The following is a 24,706-nucleotide window of genomic DNA, read 5'->3' on the forward strand; positions in this document are numbered from 1 at the left end:
TGGTTGCTTTTTTTGAACATGACAATTAGTGGCAGTAGGTGCTTCTAAATTGCACCTGTTAGATTTTTATTGCAGTTGACTGATCTTAGTGGCATAAGCTGCTTTTTTTAACATATGTGTTAGTGTGTATTTATTTAGAACAACATTATGTAATTAACTTGCTTGTGGTATTTAAATGAAAACATATATTATTGCACGAAATATTTAGGTAACATTACATTACTTTGCTTCATCTCCCCAACATTACATAAATCTAATGTATGTAGATTCAAATGAAGAAGAGGTTATGGAATGTGAAGACATGTTATGGGGGTTAACACACAAAGGAATATTCCAGCTCTCACATATATATATGCAAGGAAAACATAACTAGCCTTTATAGCTTGGCAACGGCTAGTTTTTCATTTTAGAAAAATTGGGTATTTTGTGAAATAAGTTCAATATCTTGGGTACCATGTGAATTTTGAAAATTCACTAACGGAGAGTTGACGAAATAGGGTATGCGGTGTTAATGTACGGAAACTGAGGTGTACCTCGTGAATTTTGAAAATTTTGTGGATACCACGTGATTTTTACAAGAACTCAGGGGTACCTTGTGAAATAACCGTAAAATTTAATAAGTTTAATTAAAGTGAAAGAGACTGTACGGCTGTACCCTTAATTTTCGAAAATGGACTCATTTGTCAATTATGTGTCCGGAGGATTAATCCCGTAAAAGTTCTCAGTCGATACTCGATACCAAACGCTTCGCAGAAATCGAGGAAATTGGGGTTTTTGGAGAGGGTTTAGGAGTAAAAGCTGCGCGAATTTCACAGAGAGAGACAACAATGGCAGCTTCAATCGGTGGAAGATCAACACTTCTTCTTCGCAATTTATGCAACAAAACAACTTCACTGCGATTCTCCATTTCACCACCTTCAACAAGCTCTCCTTTTTTCCTCCGTCGCACTCCAATTTCTCCTTCCTCATCATCATCTTCATTCAGGTAGTACTTAGATATTTCACATTCTCTTATTTTCTCTCTCCGTTTAAGTGTAATTTTTGTCGAAATTTGATTTCTTATTCTGCTGCAATGGTAGATTGCCTCGAGAATTGTGCTCTCTTCTTCCGGCTCACAGCGCCATTGCGTCGGCTTGTCTCGTTTCCAGGCTTCCCGATGGACTTAACAGCTCCGCTGAATGTGAGTTCACTTTTTTCTCTCTTTGATTTAATTAGAAAATGATTAGATTTTCCGTAATTAGATTATAATTGAACAACCTAGAACTTTTGATTTATGTTTATTGCTTGTAGTGGTTTATATTAATGGATTGTGAATATTGCTATACATGTGTGTAATCGAAGCGAAATTGTCCGAATGAGGTTTTAGGGCTCTGGACTGTTAAGCATGTTGGAGGGAGTAAGATATGCTCTTTAAATTTGTATTAGACAAAAGGAATGGCTAATGATCCATTGGATATGAGAAAAGTAGAATTTTATAAGTAGATTAGACACTGGAACATTTAGCTCTTACTGGGATTAGTTTACTCTGTATTGATGTTTATGTTGAAATTCTGATTAGTTTTAAAAGGAGATGGAGAGAGTGATTATCACGCCTAAGTGAGTGACTTGCTTGTACACATGGGAATCCATCTCATGGCGAACAAAAGGAAGTGTCTTAGTTTTGCATAGTGCCGATACTACATTTTGATGATTGCTGTGTGTTTTTCTAGTGTATGGAGGGTTCCCTTTTTTGATAGGTGGAAAGCATCAAATCATACTTCTGTAGTTCTGCTAATTGCTGTGATCATTAATCCTTCCGGTGCGCGTACCTTCATTAGAATAAAAATACTTTCCAATGAAAATACTCCCCAATATATGTATATAGATCTTCCACCCATTATTCTTTTTCCGTCATCACCAGCAACCATGAGGCATTTGGGCCTCAACAGCATTTTCACTGGCATTCTCTTACCATTATTACCCCTTCATCCCCATCTTGTATCACTACGCACCACCGTTGTTTTCACTCTTCTACTTTCACTCTTCCAGATTTTTCCTCTCCTGTTCTTGCATCACCACATCTATCTCGTCACCACATCTTGCTTGGACAATCTCAACACTGATCTGGACTATATTAGACTTCGCTGTGATGAATGTGGTCTATATTCGATTCTTTGGTGGTTGGAGATGGACAAAATTAGCAGAACTTGCGCTCAATTCAACCAGCAAATTGCCATCATTGTCACGAGAAAGAAGGCTCAATGGTGGTTCACCCTTTCTATCCTCTTTGTCCGTTCACCTTCTCTCTCTCTATTTTTAAGTTCAAACAAGTTGCCATTAGTTTCACGAGAAAAAAGGTTCAATGGTGGTTCACCCTTTCTGCCCTCTCTCTCTTCCCACATATATATATATATATATAGGGGTGGGATCCGCTGAAAACAGCTTTTAATATGAAAACTGAAAACAAGGGTAACTTTTAACCCCTTTAGGGTAACTTTTAACACTTTTAGGGTAACTTTATTTTATTAAGGGTAGTTCTATATATTTTAAGGATAACTTTATTTATTATAAGAGTAACTTTACCACTTTTAGGGTAACTTTTACCATTTTTAGGGTAACTTTATTTATTATAAGAATAACTATTACCACTTTTAGGATAACTTTTACCATTTTTAGGGTAACTTTTGGTTAATTAACCCAAAACACATGAGCACCACTGTCCAAAACAAACAACACCATCGCGAAGTACTCCAGATCCGACCATGAGGAGCAAACAAAACCCCGATTTTACACTACCAAAGAACAACAATATGATCAACCGCAAGAGTAGTAGTAGATGTAGTCATTTTGAAATTTGGACTCAAGAAATACAGATTCAATCAACAATAGATTTCAGATGAAACCTCAAGAAAACTCGATCAATTTCAGAATAAAATCTCAGTTGATTTTACTTCTAGAAGAAGTAGAACAAGAATTTCAGCAAATTCTTCAAGAAAATGAACTTCCAGATGAAGTAGAACAAAAATTTCAACAAATTCTTCAAGAACATTAACTTCCAAACAATATATACGAAAATTAACTTCCAAAAAAATAGAAAAATAGCTTTTTCAAACAATATATAACGAAAATTTAGTAAATCTTGCAAAAATTCATATGAATATACGAAATTCTCTTCTAGATCTAACAAAAAGTTTACAAAAGAATTTCGAACCACCAGATCAAGAGATTATAAGAATTAAAACTCAAAGAAAAAATATTGTAAGCGAAAATAAACTAAACGTAAAACCAAAAAACAATTAAAAGCTTACTAGAATTATAAATTGAGGATGAAAAATGCTGCAAACAAGAAGATTCAGCTTAGAGGGGAGAAAAAGTAACGTTCCAGAAGAGAAAGGAAGGGGAGAGAAGAGAGGAGAGAGGAGAGAGAAAGTTTTTGGTAGAAAAAAATGGGTTTCAAATGACGTTCTAGAAGAGAAAGGAAGGAGAGAGAAGAGAGGGGAGAGGAGAGATAAAGTTTTTGGTAGAAAAAAATGGGTTTCAAATGAACCGCATGATGGTCAGATTAAATTAATTGATTTATGTCCGCACGATGAAAGATCGACGGTTGAGATTCATTGTTTTCAGTTTTCAGCCTAAAGATGGTTTTCACGAGATCTCATTCATATATATATATATATACATATACATAGATATATATATACATATACATAGACATATATATACATATATATACATCTGTGTATGTATATGTATGTATATATATATATATGTATATATATATATGTGTATATGTATGTATATGTATATGTATGTATATATATATATATGTATATATATATATATGTATATATATATATATATATATATACTAGCCTTAAATGCACGCTATGCGTGCGAAGCCATATAGGATTATTAGTGAGTTCTAACATAATTTTAAAAAATTAATAACTTCATTTCTAATTTAGTTAACAATCAACAATCATTAGTGATTAGTAACCAATAACCATATTGAATTTATATCAATTGTATTTCTAATTTATAGGGCTAGTATATTCTAACTATAAGGCTAGTACAATATGAATCAGATGAACAAAAAAAGCATAATAAGAAGTAAGAATTACCTTTTGTCACTTCTTTTTTCCCTTATTACTCTACTTGGTTTGTTTTTTGAGCCTCTTGGTTTTGTTGAATTTACATGCTGACTTTAAATTAGAATCTTGGTGTTTGGAAACGGGAATTGGAGTTGACAGTGTTGTGTTCTTTGGTTTGCCTACTATTTTGGAGAAGATAAGATGAAGAACTGTGAAGAATTGTGGAGCATGGTTTTTGGGAGTTGGAGATGGAAACTAATATCAGATATGACAATTATTCATGGGAATTTCTCCCACTAAATTAGGGATTTAAATTTTTTTTTTGGAAAAAATTTATTTTGATAATCTTTGGGAAGTTACTGACTATAATTTGCACGCTATATTGGCTATTGTTGTTGTGCTTTTTTTTTTTCCTTTTTTGTTTTATATGATTAGGTAATTGCACTTGTATCCCTTTTTCTTTTTTTGTCTATTTTCTATTTTTGGTGTCCAATCCCACTTGAGATGTACATACTTTGAGAACCACTAAAAATGAGTAAAAGCTTCAAAAATTGACAAAGAAAATAAAAAATGAGCCAAAGCATAAAATGAGTAGAAAACATTAAGTGAACAAAAACATAAAATGAGCAAAAATGTCAAAGGAAAAAAACGTAAAATAAGCATAAAAAAGTTAAATGAGCAAAAACGTAAAATGAGTAAAAACGTTATGGAATGAGCATAAAAATGTCAAATGAGAAAAAACATAAAATGAGCAATCACGTTGTGAAATGAGCAAAATCTTCGTAAAATGAGAAAATATGAGCAGTTCTCACCATAAGGGTGGTTTGTATACATATATATATGGTTGGGTTATAGTGAGAATCCTCTTATGGTGAGAACCGTGAGAACCACTTAAAATGAGCAAAAACTTACTGAAATGAGCAAAAACTTCCTAAAATGAGCAAAAAGAAAAAAAAAGTAAAAAAATGATCTAAAACATAGAATGAGTAAAAAATATTAAATTATCAAAAACGTAGAATGAACAAAAATGTAAAAGGAGAAAAACGTAAAATGAGCAGAAACTATGCAAAATGAGCATAAAAATGTTAAATGAGTAAAACATAAAATAAGTAAAAAAATAAAATGAGCAAAAACATTGTGAAATGATCAAAATATTTGTAAAATGAGGAAAAATGAATGGTTCTCATGGTTCTTACCATAAGGGTGTTCTCATTTCTCATGTAAGGAGCATTCTCATGTGATCTTGCCTGAGAATGCTCCTTACATGAGAAATGAGAACACCCTTATCTCAATCACACGATTGGTTTAGAGTGACAACACTTATTCATTAGAGTTATATCCCTCTAAAAAATTTTGAATTCAAAAAAAAAATATTTTTTTTGATTTTCTTTTTCAAATATTTTATTTTTGGAGTTACATCACTTTTTCATTAGAGTTACATTATTTATTCATAAGAGTTATAGCGTGTAAAATTCATTCTCATTTCTCATATAAGTATGCATTCTCATATGAACTCACTTTTATATATATATATACATGTATATATATATGCAGCCTGTCTCTAGTTTGGTTTCCCCTTAGGGTTTTTTGAACCAATCTGGATATCTAAAAGGCTTTCTCTCTTGAAGGAATCCAACTCCATAGAAGGCAACTCCAACTGATAGAGCGATACACACACACACACACACACACACACACACACACATATGTGTGTGTGTGTGTGTGTTTGTGCGCGTGCACGTGTGTTTGTGTGCGTTCGGTGTGTATGTGTGTGTTGGCCGGTAGAACGCAAGATGGCCAGTTAGTGGTGGATTATGGTTAGGGCGGGTTGGGGCTTGGCCCCCCTTAGCTATATGAGATAAAAATACTCAATTCAAATTATTGCATGATAACTAAGTTGGCATAGTGGCGGCAACTGGATGCAATGCACAACATTGCAAATGAGACGAGTTCGAACCTCCCTGCCAGTATTGTTTTGTACTTCTCAAATTCTCTTCTTTCTTTATTTTGAAGACCTTTTCCCCTTTTTTTGTATTTCTCCCTATATCTTTGGCCATTTATTGTTATTATCTTTTTCTCTTTTTTCTCCCACTATAATAAGTACTCTTTTTTCACAAATTATTTCTATCAATCTTAAAAAGTAGGTGTACCTCACATTTTCTACTTGTGTGTTTTAAGAAATCAATTTGGTTCTTGATTTAGTTACTAATGAACCCTTCCTTCAATTTCTTAAAAATCTACTTACATATAAGCTATTCTTTCAAATTCTTGAAGATTTGATAATGTTCAAAGAAATAAATAGACAAAACTGCTTTAAATTTAAGGATTGAGATTTAGAACAATGTTAGCTACTACTTCTTTGTAGCCATTGATAATAGTATATTTAAACTTTGATGTGCTTCTATTAGTGTTTTTATTCATCATTTATAATTTTACAGTTTTAACTTTTAATTTATCTACTCAGGCCTCTGTAAGATAATTGGTTAAGATCCGGCACTGTGGGCAGTGGTGGTTAGGTACACACTTTTGTCTAGGCTTTTCTTGGAGTAAAGCAAGTGATGGGAGAGGTTTCTTGTAGAGGGCAGGTAGTAATTTTGTTTGGTATTTTGGGCTTAAGAGGCTGTTTTGAGTGGTGGAGGTAGGGGGTGTTGGTTGGCTACAGCTGATAGGTTTTAGGAGTGGTGGGAGGCGGCTTTCGGTGGTCAAGGATGGTGGGTGGTGGTGTTGCTCAAACACTTGGTGGGTTTTGTTGTGATTGCTAATAAAGCAATGGTGGCGATGAACTAGGAGTGGCACTGTCTTAGGGATGGTGGTGTATCTGGGTAGCAGTGGCTTTGGGGAGGTTGTGATAGCTGAAAATATAGTGTGAAATCCAGAACTGATTTTGGTGTAATCCAAGTCCCATTAATGGTGGGGAGTTAGTCCAGAAGAAGCTATTTGGGGGTAACTCTATTATGTATCAACCAAAATTTGGGGAAAGGAACTATAAAAAGTAAACAGAACATCACTAACTGGAAAGATAGAGAAATTCTGAACACTTCCTTTTATCTGTTGTGCGTCATCAGTGTGTGGTTTGCATTATTAAAGTCAATAAATCTTACAAAGACAGTTGTATTTTTCTGCTCTTCATTCTCTGCAAATAACTCTTCGAAGTTGTTGCTCACATATATGGATGTTGAGCTTTTCTCCCTAACTTAGAAATTCACAGTCTGGCTTTTTGTCAAGCTGCAAGATTATGTTCTGCCATATGTCAAACTATACGACAAACCACTCCGCATTGTGAAAAATGGTCTATTGCGAATTGGTTTTGTTAAGGAACAAAAATTAAGCAATGACAGACACAATTTAACGTGGATAACCCTTCCCTTAACAAATAGGGGAAGAACCACCAACCATCTCACTAATCCTTTGACAAATATTAGCAAAAACCGAACTCACAAATCCCGTGAATTACAATCTCTCTCAAGAGCTCTAACTAGAATCTTAAGAGTTCTGTAATCTCTCCCTGTATTTTATTAGCATATGAAATACAAACTCCTTCTATGTAAAGGACGAAATCCTACCCATAGTAGTACTTAGCATCTAACAAGACCTAATCCAACTGAACTCGGGAAATATATAATCTTCCTAATATAATTAGCAATCTTTAGGAAATAAATAATCTCTAAAGAATCCTGTCATAAGAAGACTAGAAAAACAACACCGAAAAAATGTGAAAAACCCCGCAAGCAAACAAAAACTTGCTAATTTTTCTTCTATCTTTCCTAGAACAATCCTGAAACTCACAATGTGTCTCCGGGCTCTTCTAACCGTGTTGGACTATTTGTCCTGCACAGCTAACAAGTTTAAGGCTTTAAACCATATTTCATTTTGACACAATACTAGAGTATTGTACCAATATTTCTAATGTTCGCAATAGATTTTCCGGCACTAAACAATACCCGCCAAATGATAAGAAAACGTGAAAAGAGAAAGCTAAAATAAAAATTACCTATTTGATGTGTCTTCTTTACAGGGTTGAAGCATACTAAAAACTTCGTTTTTTTTCCACTCGCAATGTTTCTCATTTTTGACAATTCTCTATTGCTTGCAACGTTTCTATTTTTGGCAATATATTCTCTCTCTCTCCTAGTATATGAGTTTTTATATATCTCTGTATCTTTCTCTTCTCCTTGGTCCTTGTGCAAAGGGAAACGTTGCGAGTAATTAAAAACCGAGGAAGATATGTTAAAATTCTTTGGACAGTTGACCTGCTTAGTTTTATAGTGCTAACACTCTAAAGTTAGTCTAACAACAATAATTAGGTAAACATTTTAATAAAAAACAGCATATCAGAAAATCAAACTTATATGCCATATAATCACCTTTTAAATTAACTTACTACGGAAAAAAGGTATCTAAAACAATATTGGTTTTAATAAAAGATTGTCAACTAGACCATAAATCATATCAAGGATGTGGTTTGCAATTTGTGGTTTTTTATCTAATTTATGGAAACCAAACCGAAACTGCAGATGCGTTTGTAACAAAAAGGAAACCATACCACATTTTCCAAAACCCAAAGCAAAGCAAACTGCACTAACTTGGAACCCTCTAATTTTCTTTTGTTATACTGTAGGTGAGTTTGTGAGGGAGAGCATTGCAAACTTAACTAGGAACCACTAGATGTGGCTGAACGCATCTAATGCATGCATGCCTTTCTTGCATGCTTAGTTGCTGAAGGTTTACATATACGAAATTTTCTTGTCTTTTAATTATTATTTCCATGTACTCTGTATTCTAATGAGTGAATGCACTTACATGCTCTAGATATCTTATTATGGCCGTTTTATGGCTCCTACAGGAGTGGCCGAGTTTTTTTCAAATCTGATTTTAACCGTTCTGTCTGCTTTTTTGGCTAGCATCTCGTAGTTTATGGTGATACATATGAACATATCCTTTTTTTTTTTTTAGGAACAATGCTCTTGCATTTAAACCTCATTTGATTGCCTGTTTGATTGGGATTACCTCTTTTTCCTTTTTAGTTTTCTCTCATATTGGGTTGACCTTTCATGTTGGTTATTCCCCTGCCATTTTGGCTTGTAGGTGTGTATGTGTGTCTGTAATAGGTGTTTGGGTGGGAGATGTATAAGGCTTCTAGTTTCCCCTCCCTCCCCCCCTCCCCCCCAAAAAAAAGAACTAAAAGAAAAATAGTTACAAATTAAAAGTCTGACTTTTGGCTGTAAGCTAGAACTGAAGTACCCAGACGATGAAGAATATATCTTCTGTAGCTACCGTGATTTGTGCTTACTGTTGCCTGCATGTATTCAAATACTATAGAAGAAAGTGAGGAATTATCTAAGGAGTAAGGCCGTGCATTTTCTGCAAATTGGGGATTTAAGTTGTTGAAATTGAAGGTTGTACACAGTTTTTTTTATCCGCGACTGTCAAAGGATGAAACTATTGAAGTACTTAATTTTTAGTAGTTAGTAGTTTTAGTTCTGATATACTCCCAAGTTTACTTCTTTATATTAGCCTTCTATATTAAGGTTATCCCGTGGTGCTTGAAACTGAAACCTTTTTCAGATCACGCCGGCAAACTCACCATGCCAGATTAAAATTCAAAAGTGCTACACTTTGCCAGTGATCTTTTTCTCTGGATTTAAAGTTTGTGTCATTGTGCTCGCCCTTACTTCTATGTTTAAACTCCAATTTAAGATGTTTTATGAATAAGCAAACACATTGTTTTTCATAATTGCCATACTCAAAGCATACTTTATTTGAATTAATCGAGAACTAGATGTTGAAGTAACTATACATCTAACTTTTACTAGCTGTCTATGCTATGTAATTGGACACTGCTATGCCTCTAGACTGTGAAAATATCATTAATTCAAGCTTAGTTGCTTTGAGGGCTGATATACACATAACAGGTATGGGGCAGCAGTTGCCCATAACCAGGACATTTTTGTAATTTTGGGGCCCAACGTCTGCCCAGGACGTGAGGTCCATGGACCTGGCCATACGTTCGCCCTATGGACCTCACGTCCTGGCCAGACGTTGGGTCCATGGGGCGACCGTTCTGGCCATACGTTGGACCCATGGGTCCAACGTCCTGGCAGACGTTGGTTCAATGGGCGTTATATCAGCCAAACTTTTTACGCTTTTACCCTTGGTTTATGATGTAATAGCATCTTTACCATGGTTATGGGCAACTGCTGCCCCATAACTGTTATGCAAGGATACTTTCTCTAGTTGCTTTACCTTCATATGTAGAGGTTCATATCTGTGCTCTTAATGTTTGCATTACTGGAGTTGTTTGACGTTCTATGGTTAACAAGTAATAATGAATGGCCAAACTTGATGCACTATAATAGCTGTTGTCTATTTTATGACAGGTAGATTTGCCAACTATATCAGTCCCATCTAGCAGGCTAGTCAACTGGGTGCTCCCTTGTGCAAGTATAGGAGCTACTCTGTCTTTTCTTCTCTTCTAGTAGTATTAAGGTATCTTCATAACATCATTTTTGTTTAATTATTTACCATGAAAACTAAAAAGCTAGTTTAAGATATATATTCTGGCTAGATTTTAAATAGTGAGCATTTCTGTACATGGTCCAATTTTGGTACAAGAAATTTCACCTTGGAGATATATACTACAAAAATTTGAGGTAAAATATATGCTTGATTTTTTATGGCTTCAAATTCTCGTGGGCTGAAATTATAGTGATTAAGTCTGATGAAAAGTATATTTTTTCCATTTAACTGTTACCTTGTATCAGGGGATTGATTTGAAAAGTACCCCCTTGAAATAAAAAAGGAATTCTGTATCAAATATCCTGATCTTGTAGTATCCTTAATATAACAGACGTAGTGTCACAAATGTGACCTGAAAGTACTCCTAAAGCTGTGATGTAAGCCACTTGGCCCTTCTTTTAAATTTACTGGGGTGGATGTGACATTTTCTGCTCTACTTAATAAAAAAGTGACATTTTTCTGCTATGTGAAGTTTGAGAGAAATGTTTTCTATGAGCTGTATATACAAGTTCAATTAGATTTTGTGATTCAGGTTGTGATAGATGCTTTTCCGAGGCAGCAAATCTCTGATTTGATTCAAGTTGTCTGATTTGTTGTGCCTTGGAGCCCATCTTGAAAATTACTTATATTGTCATGTCTATTGAAAGTAGGCTCCGCCAAACAGTTCCATTGTTGGGTATTTGGAGTTCATTTAATAATGTTAGCCAAACAATTGGGGTTGCTCAAGGAGATTGCACTAGAGCTAATGACAATTAGGTTGCTTGAGATTAGGAATGATAGTGGCACGCTTTGTTTCATTTTTCTCATAATTCCAGGCACGGCCTACCGTTAACGCCGTGTGACTTGTGCTAGGTGTCCTAAAGGCTTATATGGTGCTGGGTCGTGCTATGCCCAATGCCATCTCTACTTGAGATTGCACTAGAACTAATGATGAGTGATGACATTTAAGGCCTGATATGAAAGTTCTGGTTTTGCTTGTTGATGTAAAGTTGGTATGTTTAGAACCCAATCAAAAACATTAAAGGCTCCGTTTGGTTGAGTGTAAAACATTTTCAGTGTAAAATGATTTTCATGGAAAATAATTTACTATGGAAAACACAATTCCAAAGTTTTCCGTTGTTTGGTTCCATGTAAGAAAAATGATGAAACGAAAGGAAAATGAAAGTAAGGAGGTAGTGAGGGGAGTGCAAGAGAGATAAGTAAAATGAAGGAAAACAGTTTTCCTTTCATTTTGAAAGGAAAATGGTTTTCTATCATTAGGAGAGCAATTTTACTCTTAAGGAAAATGATTTTACACTCCTTCGCAAACCAAACAATGTAAAATTGAATATAGAGGAAAACAGTTTTCCAGAAAAACGTTTTACACCCTACCAAACGGAGCCTAAGGCAGGAAACCAGGTTAGAAGTGAAAATTTGATTATAGCCTCTTTGAGGAAGATGCTAGTTTAGGAAAATGAGGATATCTTTTTTTGGGGGGATGATAGTAGAACACCATGGGCACACGTTACCACTACTATGCTACTAAAATTGTTAGATCAACTTGTGGACATTGATTACAACTGACAGTGTTAAGCATGGTTCGAAAATGCGGTTTCGGCATGATCGTGGTAACGGTCACGGTTATGCGTGAACGGGGATGATTTGGTTGTCGTATCACCAAATATCAGCTTAGACCATGAGATATCTCTAGAACTTGCATAAAACGCGGTTTTTCTACACCTTTACGATACAGATAATATCCATTCAGTAGATATGAAAACCTTTACGACACGGGCGTTACGATACGATGCGGCCTTGTTTTGACACCATGGTATCAAGTAACAAATCAGGGGCTAGTTAGTAATAACAACCATACTATAGTATATACTTTTGAGGATACATAAGCAAAAAGTTGGGATCATATAAACTGAAGTTTGGCTCTGGAGCAGGGTCGCATAATTCGCTTGGCAGTGTACATTGTCGAATTGTGCATCACCATCTATCAAATAGGAATGAGGAATGATTTCAATGATTCTAATAGCTTATGAACCATATGAATAGCTGCTTTAGAAGAGCAGGAATATTGGATTGATAACTTGATACATATATTTATTTACATGCTACAAGTTTTTAACTTTATATACTTTTTCCATTTTGTTTTAAATGCAACAAAGGGGTATTTTTTGTGAGTATAAAATATTCATTTGTTGCATTTAAAACGAAATGGAGGAAGTATACGGGTAGCTTAAACACGAGGGTCCTTGACATTTGAAAATTAGTTAGTTATCGGTCATTCGATCAATAAATCGGAGAATAAACAGTTCTCTTCCTGTATGTGCAATTGCGCATGGGCGCGACTATGTTGATGCTGGGGTATATTATTGATGCATACACATATCAAACATACTTTCTCAAGATTCTACTTAATTTGAAGAAAAAAAATTGTTATCTCTGACTTAATCTCGTAGTTATTGTACCCGTGTCTCTTTCTAGACTAATATTGCATACTTATATACCAGTAAATTAATTTTGTCCTAGATTTGATTTATGAAATAGGATTGCTTATAGCTTACTTGTATACAAGTTTGAGTATATTTTATAAGTTTGCTTCTTTCTTCCAACAATAGTTTATCAGAGACTGTAATACTAGTTGTTCTCTCCTCTACGCAATTTGGTAGTACATGAAACCCAACTATGATTACTTTAACGTTAGAAAAGCTAGCTACTATTTTGAAGATCTCATTAACGAACATAGGTGTCATATTTATTTTGTGCATACCCATTAAAAATTTGCTGGATCCCGTCTCTAAAGTTGTGCAACATTGCTTTAAAGTGCAGTGGACGATTGAACGCTTGAATTCTTAAGTACATGTTCATTAAACACAGTGCTCTAGTAAGTTAATACTAATTTCTTCCTTAAGTTTTTTTTTGACAATAATTTCTTCCTTAAGTTAAAATGATTTTCCTTAAAATCCCTTTTCAAAAGTTGGATTATTTTTTTACTCTACCTATGACTTTATCTAGTATAATTTTTATAAGATTGGTGTTATATAGACTAATTTTATTTTATTATTATTTTAAAGATGGAGTAATATTTGTATAACTATATGTAGCTTAGATGATATATAGTCAATCTTATTAATGTGATGATTAGACATGCTTCATGTGAAAGTATAGTATCTAGCACATATTGTCGACAGGGTTAGAAGTGGCGGATGATCTGAGTAGACTTGTAACCCGAAGGAATTAATTGCATATGTCAAAATTTTTGGGGTCTTTCTCTTCAAATTGTGATTAAACAATGCAAGTCAGAATCAGGCTTATAATAACTTTGACTTGGTTGATTCATTAATGGGTTGATTGGTGGGTAGGGAATAGATTAATTTAGTCACGTTCTCTAGTTAAGTTTTAGGCTGTAGGAAAAGATTTCACATGTTAAAATTTATAAAATGACGCTGAAGAGATATTTGTTTTATCCTGAGGTCCCGTCATTTGTGTTTTTTTTTATTCCCTCTGTTTTTTTTTTATATTAATTGTAATCATTTGAATTCTACATTTATTTAAAATCTCACTAGTTTGTATGCTTGGGTTATATCTGGAGTATTTATGGTTGTCATTATTAATATTTATTTACTTTAAAATGATATTATCAAATATCATTTGGTTTAGTGGTTAAGACTTTATGCTATGTTTTTTTTGAACTTATTTTGACTGAATTGAAATTAAATTAACTAAATTGAACTGAAATTAACTGAATTGGACTGAAATTAAATTAATTACTAAAATTAAATTAACTGCATTGAAATTAACTAAATTGAGAGAAATTGAACTGAATTGTATATTTAATTTTCTAAAATAATAATAATCGATAATAACCCATAAGTATTAATATAATATTATCAATACTTATTATTATTGTTAATAATAAATAATAATAATAATAAATAATAAATAATGACAATAGAAATATAAGGAAATAAAAATTATTGTTATTAAAATTATAATATTAATAGTAATATTGAAAACACAAATAATAATTAAACAAGGTTGAACTGAAATAAAATTAACCAAATTGAAATTAAATTAAATTAACTGAACTGAAATTAACTGAAATGAATTGAACTGAAATTAACTGAAAATAAGCCCAAAAGAACAGGGCCTTGTATATATACTTGAAGTCATGAGATCAAATCCTATCAAATGCATTTACTATTTCTTTTGTTGTATATGGACTACGTGTAGTAAAACAACCTAAGGAAGAGCGTCATGTGGCGTTGTTCCTCGGTTAAGAACACCTTTTAATATATTAGTACTAGTATTTTGTCCTGGGCGATGTCCGGGTCAGTTGCAATTATCAAATATACTATTATTCATAAATTTCAATATCGATTTTATTAGTTTTTCATAATTTTCAATCTAGTGCAAAATTGAAAAATGGACGTTCAGCATGATAGTTTTTTCACCAAATACCCCTGACAAAAAAATTTATTCACCAAATACCCCAGGTTTTTTCAAAATTCACCATATACCCCTGACTTTTAACAAAATTCACCAGATACCCTTAGTTTTAACGGACGTTAGTGCTCCGTTAGGTTGTATTTACAACTTTGCCATTAGTCAACTTAATTAGTCTTAAGTCAACCTAATTAGCCCTAATTAAGTCTTAATTAACTTAATTAACCTAATTAACTATCCCTAACCCAACCCCAACCCCAAACCCTAGACCCACCATACCACCCAACCCCAGCCCCACCCCTCCCCTCCCCCTCGCCGGCAACCCCTCTCCCTCGTCGGCAACCCCCTCCCCCTTTCCGGCAGCCCCTCCCCCTCGCGCCGCCTTTCCGGCAGCCCCTCCCCCTCCCTCACTCTCGTCGCGCCTCCCCTCCCCCTCCTTCCTTCCTTCGCACTCCTTTTTCTGGCAGCAGCGAAAACGCGAAACACTCCTCTTTCCGGCAGCAGCAGCGAAAACGCGAAGGAAGGGGAGGGGAGGCGCGAGAGTGAGGGAGGGGAGGGGAGGCGTCGACGAGAGTGAGGGAGGGGGGGGGAGGGGCGCGCGTGAGAGTGAGGGAGGGGGGGGGCTGCCGGAAAGCGCGAAGGAAGGAAGGGAGGGAGGGGAGGCGCGACGAGAGTGAGGGGGAGGGGGTTGCCGGAAAGGCGGCGGGAGGGGGAGAGGGTTCCGGCTGAGGGAGTTGCCGGCGGAGGGGAGGGGCTGCCGGCGAGAGGGAGGGGGGCTGGGTGGGGGGGCTGGGGTTGTTGGGGGGGGGGTGGTGGGTTAGGGGAGAGGGATGGAGTTAGGTTAGTTAGGGTTTTTTAGAGTTTTTAAGGGTTTTTTAGGCTTAATTAACACTAATGACTAACAGAGTTAACCGCCGTTAGTCATTAAGGGCATTATTTGTCATTTTTTTTAAAATTTGGGGTATCTGGTGAATTTTGTTAAAAGTCAGGGGTATATGGTGAATTTTGAAAAAACTTGGGGTATTTGGTGAATAAATTTTTTTGTCAGGGGTATTTGGTGAAAAAACCGTTTTTTTTAAAAAAAAACTTATATGGAATTGTGGATATAAATAAAAGTGTTAAAGATCAAAAAGTTTGTTTATGTCTTTATAATTACATATAATTATAAGACTTTATTATGTTTTAATTTGAAACATTAAACATTGAAATTGTAGTAGTTTGGTGGTTAAACTCTCGCATTTCATTTCAAAGTTCATGGGTTCAATTCTTAGTAGCTACACATTGTTGATATTTTTAATGAGATCATACACATGTTGCACATAAGCTGGGGAGTGTCATGTGGCACTGTTCTTTTGATAGGAATTCCTTTAATATATTTGTATAGATAGATTCATTCACCATCATTTTTATAAATAAACAGAAACATATTCATGATGGCGTGAGATTTTGTTAAATTTTCCCTAATAATTTTTTTAATATTAACTTATTATAGTTTCTTAGGGTTCATTTCTCATGGCTTTGTGTTTCCAGTTTTTCAGTTTTGAAAACCAAAAACAAAAATATGGTAATCAGAAAAGAGTTTTCAATTGTCATTTTTTGAAATGGACATGTTTAGTACAAGTATGACTAGTTTTAAGTTTGTTATACTTCTTATATCATCATATATTTTTAATATTTATAAAACAAAAAATTGAAAACCGATAGTAATCCAAGCGGGCCCTTAATATCGATAATTAGAGATATTAATGTTTAAATTCTACATTTGCAAGCGTAGATAGCCAACTGTTGCAATTAAAAAAGAATGAAGTATAAATTACCGCGTTAGTACTTTAGTGATGATTAGACCTAATTATTGGACAGGATAGTCCAGTCAATGTTATCAGGATCGGGATCCTATTTTGGATCGTAGGGGTTGGTAGAATCGAATGGGTGGGATTAGATCGTAGGTCGTAAGATCCTTCAATTCGGTGAAATAGAGATAATTATACTAGAATATGGTGAGAACCTAATGTTGAAAATTTACACATTAATAATGACTTTTTTAATTAGCAAATGATGATAGTTTTTTAATACTATAAGATTGAAGTAACATGCGACTAAAATCTAATAGGAGAAATATAATATGTGAAATTACTTTATGATTTCTATGTGATAGGATCGGATTGTAGAGTCGTAGGATCTTAGAATCGTGTTAAGATCCTACCATGTGATTTTTTTGTGGTTGGGTAGGATCGAAAGATTCTACGTAGGGTCGGGATCTGTAAGGTCTTCCGGGATCATAAAATCATAGGATCTTAAGATCCGGATCAGGATTTTAACAACAACGGTCCAATGACTAAGGGGTTAGGGTTAATTTTATAAGGCTTTTATTGGACAGGGTTGTAATGGACAGGGTCATTATTGGATAAAGTTATTATAAGGCCAATAAAATAATTCAATAATTTAGAAAGAAATAGATATTGCAAAAAAAGAATTAAATGTACGAATTTGTATTTTATTATACTTACTTTTGTCTCTTTGTTTGCTATTTTTCTTGCCTGTTTATTGACCCATCCATAATCGATCTGCTATCAACCGCAACCCACATTGACCCGACCCACCACAACCCCTCTATGAACCGGCCCTTTCGTGACCCAACCCGCTTTTGACCCGCATTGACCCCGACCCAACCCAAACAATAAACAAGTCTAGTGATAATAGCATGAAACAAGAAAAGATTGTAATTAAGAATCTTATATTTACCCTATGGGTAATCTACCTATTGGATATATAGACATAGAAATTAATTTAAATGGCTGACTCTGATTCCACTATTTTGATGTCTATTGTTAATAGGTAGATTGTCCTTTATATTGGGTGTAAATAACAAACTAAGCGCAATGATGTAAACGAAATTCGAATCCAAGTTCGGGTACCATCCCCATAAGATTTTACCATTTAAGTTAGATAACATCCACAAGACCACAACTAGATTGCATATTGGATAGACACTTTTTTTCTTTATTTGTTACATAGATAGTTTATAAGAAATGCAAGAGCGTTTGATGAATATATTAGCTATTTATTCACTCCAGTTAATTGAAAAGTCAATATCTATTTTTCAGTTTCAATCTTCGAAATTAAAAATGAAAAAAGTAGTTTTATTACTACTAATTTTAAATTAGTTTGATTAGAGAGGGAGAATGGAGAGAAGGGTTTTAATTTGGTTAAGATATGTGACGACAAATGAGGATTTGCATTTCGATTAAATAAATGGATGTTATCTGTGTTTTGGGTGTTTGGCAAAAAGCTAACATGCCAGCTTGATTATTTCATAATTGGAAACCTGTTCAGTCATCAAGCGATAAAACTATAATTAGTGCATTCTATTTATTTTTCTAATATTAGAAGTGTGACTAATAATAGTCAATGAGGTGTGGAATTAAATGCTAGGTGGTTTGACATTCCTAACCAGCAAACAGTTAAAGCACTTGGCTGATTTCCTGCCCTCATGTGTTAGCTATGGTATCTGATTGTTTGTCTTTTCTGAAACTAGACATGATATATATTCATGTTACATCAAAGCTACATTTGGTGGATCTAGTCCAATAATGTTTAGTATAGTTTATTGAGTCCTGATAAAATCATATTAAATATGGGCAACTTTGCCCATATCAACAATATAAAATTGAAAAAGTAATGTTGTGAAAAATTGCAAGTACAAAAATAATGTATTAAATTCAGAAAACATATTATATTCAACTTTTTGAATTTGAAAAAGGGAATAGAAGGGGAATGGGAAAAAGTGATTTCCCCTCTCTCTCTCCTCTACTACAATTGACTTGACAACAGAAGCAAGGTGAACAAAACTTCTTACGTTAACTTTACGCAAATTATGGGGAGAAATAAAACCAAAATTAATTGGGAAGGTGTTGTTGAATTGTGGAAAAAAGGCCTCGCCATTTTTGTTGTTTTCCTGATATTGTGGAAACTTGGAAAAGACAACTGGGCTTTCATGGAGGTGGAGAGCTAGGAGAAGAATAAAAAATCAGATAATTCAGAGATGAACAATGCAATACAGGTACAATAGAACAGTGTGGTGTAATTGAGCTTTTTTGTATTAAATATGACACAAAATTGATTGCAAATATTAGGGTTAATAAATGTTGTTGAACAATGCAATACAGGTACAATAGAACAGTGTGGTGTAATTGGACTTTTTTGTATTAAATATGGCACAAGATTGATTGCAAATATTAGGGTTAATAAATGTACGACTATTAATTAAAAAAATTAATTAACGTTTGTTAGTTTTTTTATACAACAAAACCATCATTTTTTCAAGAAAACAATATCTACTAGTGTATAATCTTAATTTGTGTGATTTATCATCCAATAAAATCATATATGTAATTTACGACGTGGTTTATTAAGAAAAAAAGGTATGCATGGAAAATGTTCACATGAACACCATTTCTATCAATTTTGACAATACATGACAATGCGGAAACACAATATGTTGCTTCGTTGGACATAAGTTTTTTGATCTTATAACGTAAAGCCACCTTAACATGACATTAAAATGTTGTTGGCAAACACAATACGATGCCTTCATTAGTTAACAAACCAATACTAATTACACTAAACATATGCATGAGAAAACATAATTAATGGTTGTTAGTTTTTTATACACCAAAACCGTCATTTCTTCAAGAAAAGCAATATCTGTTAGTGTATACTCTTAATTTGTGTGACTTATCATCCAATAAAATCATATATATACTAATAAACTTTATAACAAGTATAAATTACCCAAAACGAATATTGTATTGACCGTTAATGGAAAAAAAGTTAACGCATATTCGTTCTTTTTTCACATCTAAATGATTGACTACTAATAACACTATTTTAATGTCACATTAATAAGTAATTTACGACGTGGTTTATTAATAAAAAAAGGCATGCGTGGAAATTGTTCACATGAACACCATTTCTATCAATTTTGACAATACATGACAACGCAAAAACACAATATGTTGCTTAGTTGGAAATAAGTTTTTTGAACTTATTATAACGTAAAGTCACCTTAACACCATTACATATGTTGTTGACAATATAGCGGAAACGATATATATAATACGATGCTTCATTTTAAATACGAAATGATTAGTTCACATATTCATAAAGCTAGAATTATAGAAAGTACTTAAACTTATCCATACAACCAATATAATGCTAAGTGAGGTACTTAAAATTACACTTGCATTAGGTCGATCGTTACAAAAGAAAGCAATCCGACGTGCAAAATACCACATACATGTCATCTTTATCCATTTTTTTGTGAAATCTTCCTCCACCACCCCTGACTTGGATTAAACTATCGGCTACAATTGTGAAAAAAATTGTTAGAATTAAAATGTAACTCATAAACTTAAAAGTAAAGACAATAAATAACTCAAATTACATATAATTAAAATCAATATGGTAATACGAAATTAGTAATAGTGGAAAATTTTACCCTAATTGTTGCATGTAGTCTTGCCTTACCCCCCCCCCCCCGAACTAAAACCGTGATGTTTGCTCGGACCTTAGTTTCACACCACATTAACACAATACCTCTTCTCGACCCATCTCCCCTAACATATGTCTAAGTGAGTGTTGTATTCTAGATCTCTTCATTGCCCTATTGAAACAAGAGTGTGACTTTGGCAAGATAAAAGTAGCGGCTTTTTTGGGACATATAATTTCAGCACAATAATCAAATACCTATATACTCACATGTTAACAATAATCACTAACTATCAAATTTATACAAACTATTGAGTAAATACTACAAACTAATTTCATAAACTAGAATATAAACTGATAAAAATCAACTTCATAAGATGAATTTGAAAACCAATTGAAGTCTTAAGGTGGTCTTTGTTCTGAAAATCAATTCATAGAAGTATGTCACAGCAACATAGACAACCATATACAAGCAAAATACTGGTGAGGAACAAACACAAGAAGACAAAAAAAAGAGAAGAAAAAGGGATTATAAATATAGGGAAAAATCAATCCTAGTATGTTCACATTCCTCGAGGTTCTACAAATGGTGAATATGTCCAAGCTGGCAGAAGTCTCACTCACAAAATGATACTAGAGCTTCAATTATGGTCTCCATGTACAGGAATCAGCCATGAGATCCTTACTGCAGCTTTTCCATATTGTTTGCTTAAATTTTAGAACAAAAATCACCATCAAAGAACTCGTATCAAATTTTAGAGCATAAAACCCACTCAATTTGGTCTAACACCACCATAAAACCTACGAATGTAAAAGACACGAAATTTGGAAGTGTAGAGTCTAACACCACCACAAAACCCACTCAATTCCAATGAAATTTAATAAAACGTCAGTTATAATACACGAAATTAAGACATGTTTAGAAAATTAAGACATGCAATTTTCATGAATTAAACCCATGAAATTTAACAAAACCCACGAAATTTCATGATGTAAACCCACGAAATTTCCAAGTAATTAAACATACCTTCATTTCACGAAAAACACATTTAATTCGTGCCTCTTTCTGGCGAATTTTCCGGCATCAAACGTTAAGTTACAGCTCCGGTGGGTAGGTTGAAGAGTGAGGTTGAAGAGTGAAGTTTGAAGAGAGGATGACACAATTTTCAAAATTATTATTAAACTAGCTTATGGAATGAGAGGTAATACTCCATTCCCATGCTTTTACAATCCCATCTTACTAAATCACTTGAATCGACAAACTTACCCTTGATATGGGCAAAGTTGTCCATATCTGATATAGTTTTATCATTACTCCAGTTTATTTTTGACCCATAATAGTATGCCCATTCATATTATTTTTTTGGCATAAAATTAAGTCATGCACCTTCATAAAAAAAACACGAAATTGTATTTATGATTTTTTCATGTTTGTATTTGGGTGATGCTATGAATCAATCCATGGTTGGTCATCCTATGACCCAAATCATGGTTGGTCATCTTATTACTCAAGCTAACTATTTATGGACATGTGGCAGTGCGTCAGAAAGATTATATTTTGTTATAATATGAATAACTTTAAAAATGCAAATTTTTTTAAAAAAAATTTCACCAATGGTCCTATCTTTTTTGAGATCTATAAATAGACATCTATTTTGCTATATTTTGACACACTTCTGAAATTAATTATGTTCTTTCTACATTATACATACATGAATAATTATTTTTGAAAGCTTTTATTCTTTGAAGAATTTTGTAATCAAAGTTAATTAACACTAAATGAATTTATTTCGGATCGTAAATATACAAAATAATTTATTTATAATTTTGTATGATATTATAAATATCAAAAGATATAAATAATGTATTGATGTAGGCGAGAGAAAATGGGATGGGATATAATAAAAAGTAGGTAGAGAGCAGGATGATGTTCTTTTTCTTTGGGTCATGAGTGAGGTGCATTTGTCAAAATGGCTCATAAGATATGACATACTTTTGTAAGATGAGAGAGAAAATTGATGAGTAAGAGGGATGCCATGTTTTTTTTTGAGGCATGAGTACCTATGCTCTAATGTCACACTACTCATGTTTCTCTCTAATCTACACACTTTTAAGTTTTACGTTTGCCAATTTACAAGTCTGGTTATCAATGTCTTAATTACAAACAAGTGAAAATTGAAAAAATTAATTTTTAAAAAGTATTTGTTGAGACGAACCTAACAAAATATTACATAATTTTATATATATATATATATATATATATTATATATATTATATATATATATATATATATATATATATATAAAACAATGGTCATACTGAAGTATGCCAATAATGCCAAAGTATAAAGGACTTGTTTGGCAATCGAGGAATAGTTGTTAGCTCATAGTAGATTGTGTATTAACAGATATGATTTAGTTGATTGTATTATCTGTTTGTAAAAAAGTATTTGGTAAAAAATTGATATATAGCTGCATTGTAGCTTGGTTCCTTTTCATCTTAATATTACCCATCTCCCAAAAAAAAGCTTACTTACCTAGCTTTTTTCAAAATTAGATGCTTAGGTCCAAAAAAATTATTCTGACCCTTCATTTATCAAACACGAATACTAGGGCATTGGGTCAAAATCTCTAAGTTATGCACAATTCACTATTTAGTAGATAAAAAAGTGCATGTTTAGGGTCAAGTCATGTAATGAAGGGAATTGAATCAAGTAGAAGAGTGAAACTGTAACAAAACTTGTTATCTTTATTAAGTGTTTGGTACAAGCTTTAGAATGAAAGGAAAATGAACCATTACCACCATCAATGAATTTTGTTACTTAAAAGGGAATGAAAAGTAACAAACTAGGGGAATCCATTACTCCAAGTAATGGACTAATGGTAATGAATTGAGGAGGGGTTGAATCAAACAAAAAGAAAGGAAATATGTAATTGATTTAGTTTTTTAGAGCTTAATAATGTTGAACCTAATAAACTCTAAGAAGAAAAGGAGGCTATATTAATAGGTGACTTATGGGTGTAAACTCGAGTTGAGTTTAGATTTTAAATGAGGTGTTGTGCTAAGCTCGTTCAGGAGTCTTGTGACAAGCTTGAAATATTTCAACTTTTATGTTTTACCTTTTGACGTGTAACTAATAATAGAAATTTACACCCCTCAAAAAAAAAGAAAAAGAAATTTATACAATACATATGGAAATCTTTAAATATTAACCATAAGTTAATTATAAAAAAGCCTATAAAAAACTTATTAACCGTGGATCTTAAACTGCACAACTTGAGGATATTACACAGCAAGACAGAATAATGAGCAAGGGAGAAAGACTAGGGGATTGGCCAGATGGGTCCTCCTGTGGGAGAATGGCCAGATAGGTCCTGTAAGAGAATGAAATTTAATAGTTTTTCTCCCTAACCTTTATTTTGGTCCCTTTGTTAATTATGTTCCTTCATTCTTTTTATCATAAAGTATTACAAGAAGCTTGCAGGCTTCCCCTTTAATTTCGATAAAAACAGTTGGCCATTGGCAGTTTGAAGATTCTCGTATGCTACCGACCTGCCCACTAGCTAGCAACATGTATTCCATTAATTAATCTATTGTACCATGATGCTTTTCATATTACTCAACTTGAATGCATTAATATTTTCGTTCTAGTCCTCTGACTCCATTTATATTATCCTCAAAGAAAAACGTAAGTTGGTTTCATAGATCCAATGAATTTGTCCTAAGGGATGATAGGTTGAAAAATATACTCAGTTCCAGAATATAAGTCATGATTTTGTTTTTACACGAAAATTAAGATAAGCGGAATCTTATTTTATTTGAATATAAAGATTCATTTTTATTGCGAAACACCTACATTTTTTTTCTTTATAATAAAAATAAAAATTGAACATTAATGTTACATGGTTTAATGTATAGAAGAGTTCCATGGGGAATAATAATGGTTCATTGGAAGCTGAAACTATAAAGACTTTTTGGAAATTAGATTAGTTTCATGAGGGTATTTTGGGCATAATTATTGATTGAAAATAGAAACAAGACTTATATTTTGAGACACTTTAAAAGGAAAGGAGACTTATATTATGGGAGGGAGTACTTCTTACCAGTGTCAAATCAACTTAATTGGGGGGGGGGGGTTATGATTTTTTTAAAATCTCTATTAATAAGGAGAAGTGTTCTATTCGAACGAGTTGATCGAC

The 24,706-nt window shown here is 33.5% G+C and overlaps 1 protein-coding gene and 1 long non-coding RNA gene across 2 annotated transcripts; both read left to right on the forward strand.

Moving 5' to 3' along the window:
• The first annotated feature begins 668 nt into the window (after positions 1-668).
• LOC104903661 (hypothetical protein) lies at positions 669-10,754 on the forward strand. The gene is made up of 3 exons (XM_010691736.3): positions 669-985; positions 1,080-1,180; positions 10,448-10,754. Exons 1-3 carry the CDS (start codon positions 828-830, stop codon positions 10,477-10,479), a joined length of 291 nt encoding a protein of 96 aa, XP_010690038.1. The 5' UTR covers positions 669-827; the 3' UTR covers positions 10,480-10,754.
• A 2,089-nt stretch (positions 10,755-12,843) lies between these two features.
• On the forward strand, positions 12,844-19,253 carry LOC125493467 (uncharacterized). Its single transcript, XR_007270046.2, has 2 exons — positions 12,844-13,458; positions 19,001-19,253. It is a non-coding gene; the product is annotated as an uncharacterized LOC125493467 (long non-coding RNA).
• Positions 19,254-24,706: the final 5,453 nt, after the last annotated feature.

This window comes from Beta vulgaris, chromosome 9, assembly GCF_026745355.1.
Source record: "Beta vulgaris subsp. vulgaris cultivar EL10 chromosome 9, EL10.2, whole genome shotgun sequence".
Lineage (NCBI taxonomy): Eukaryota > Viridiplantae > Streptophyta > Magnoliopsida > Caryophyllales > Amaranthaceae > Beta > Beta vulgaris.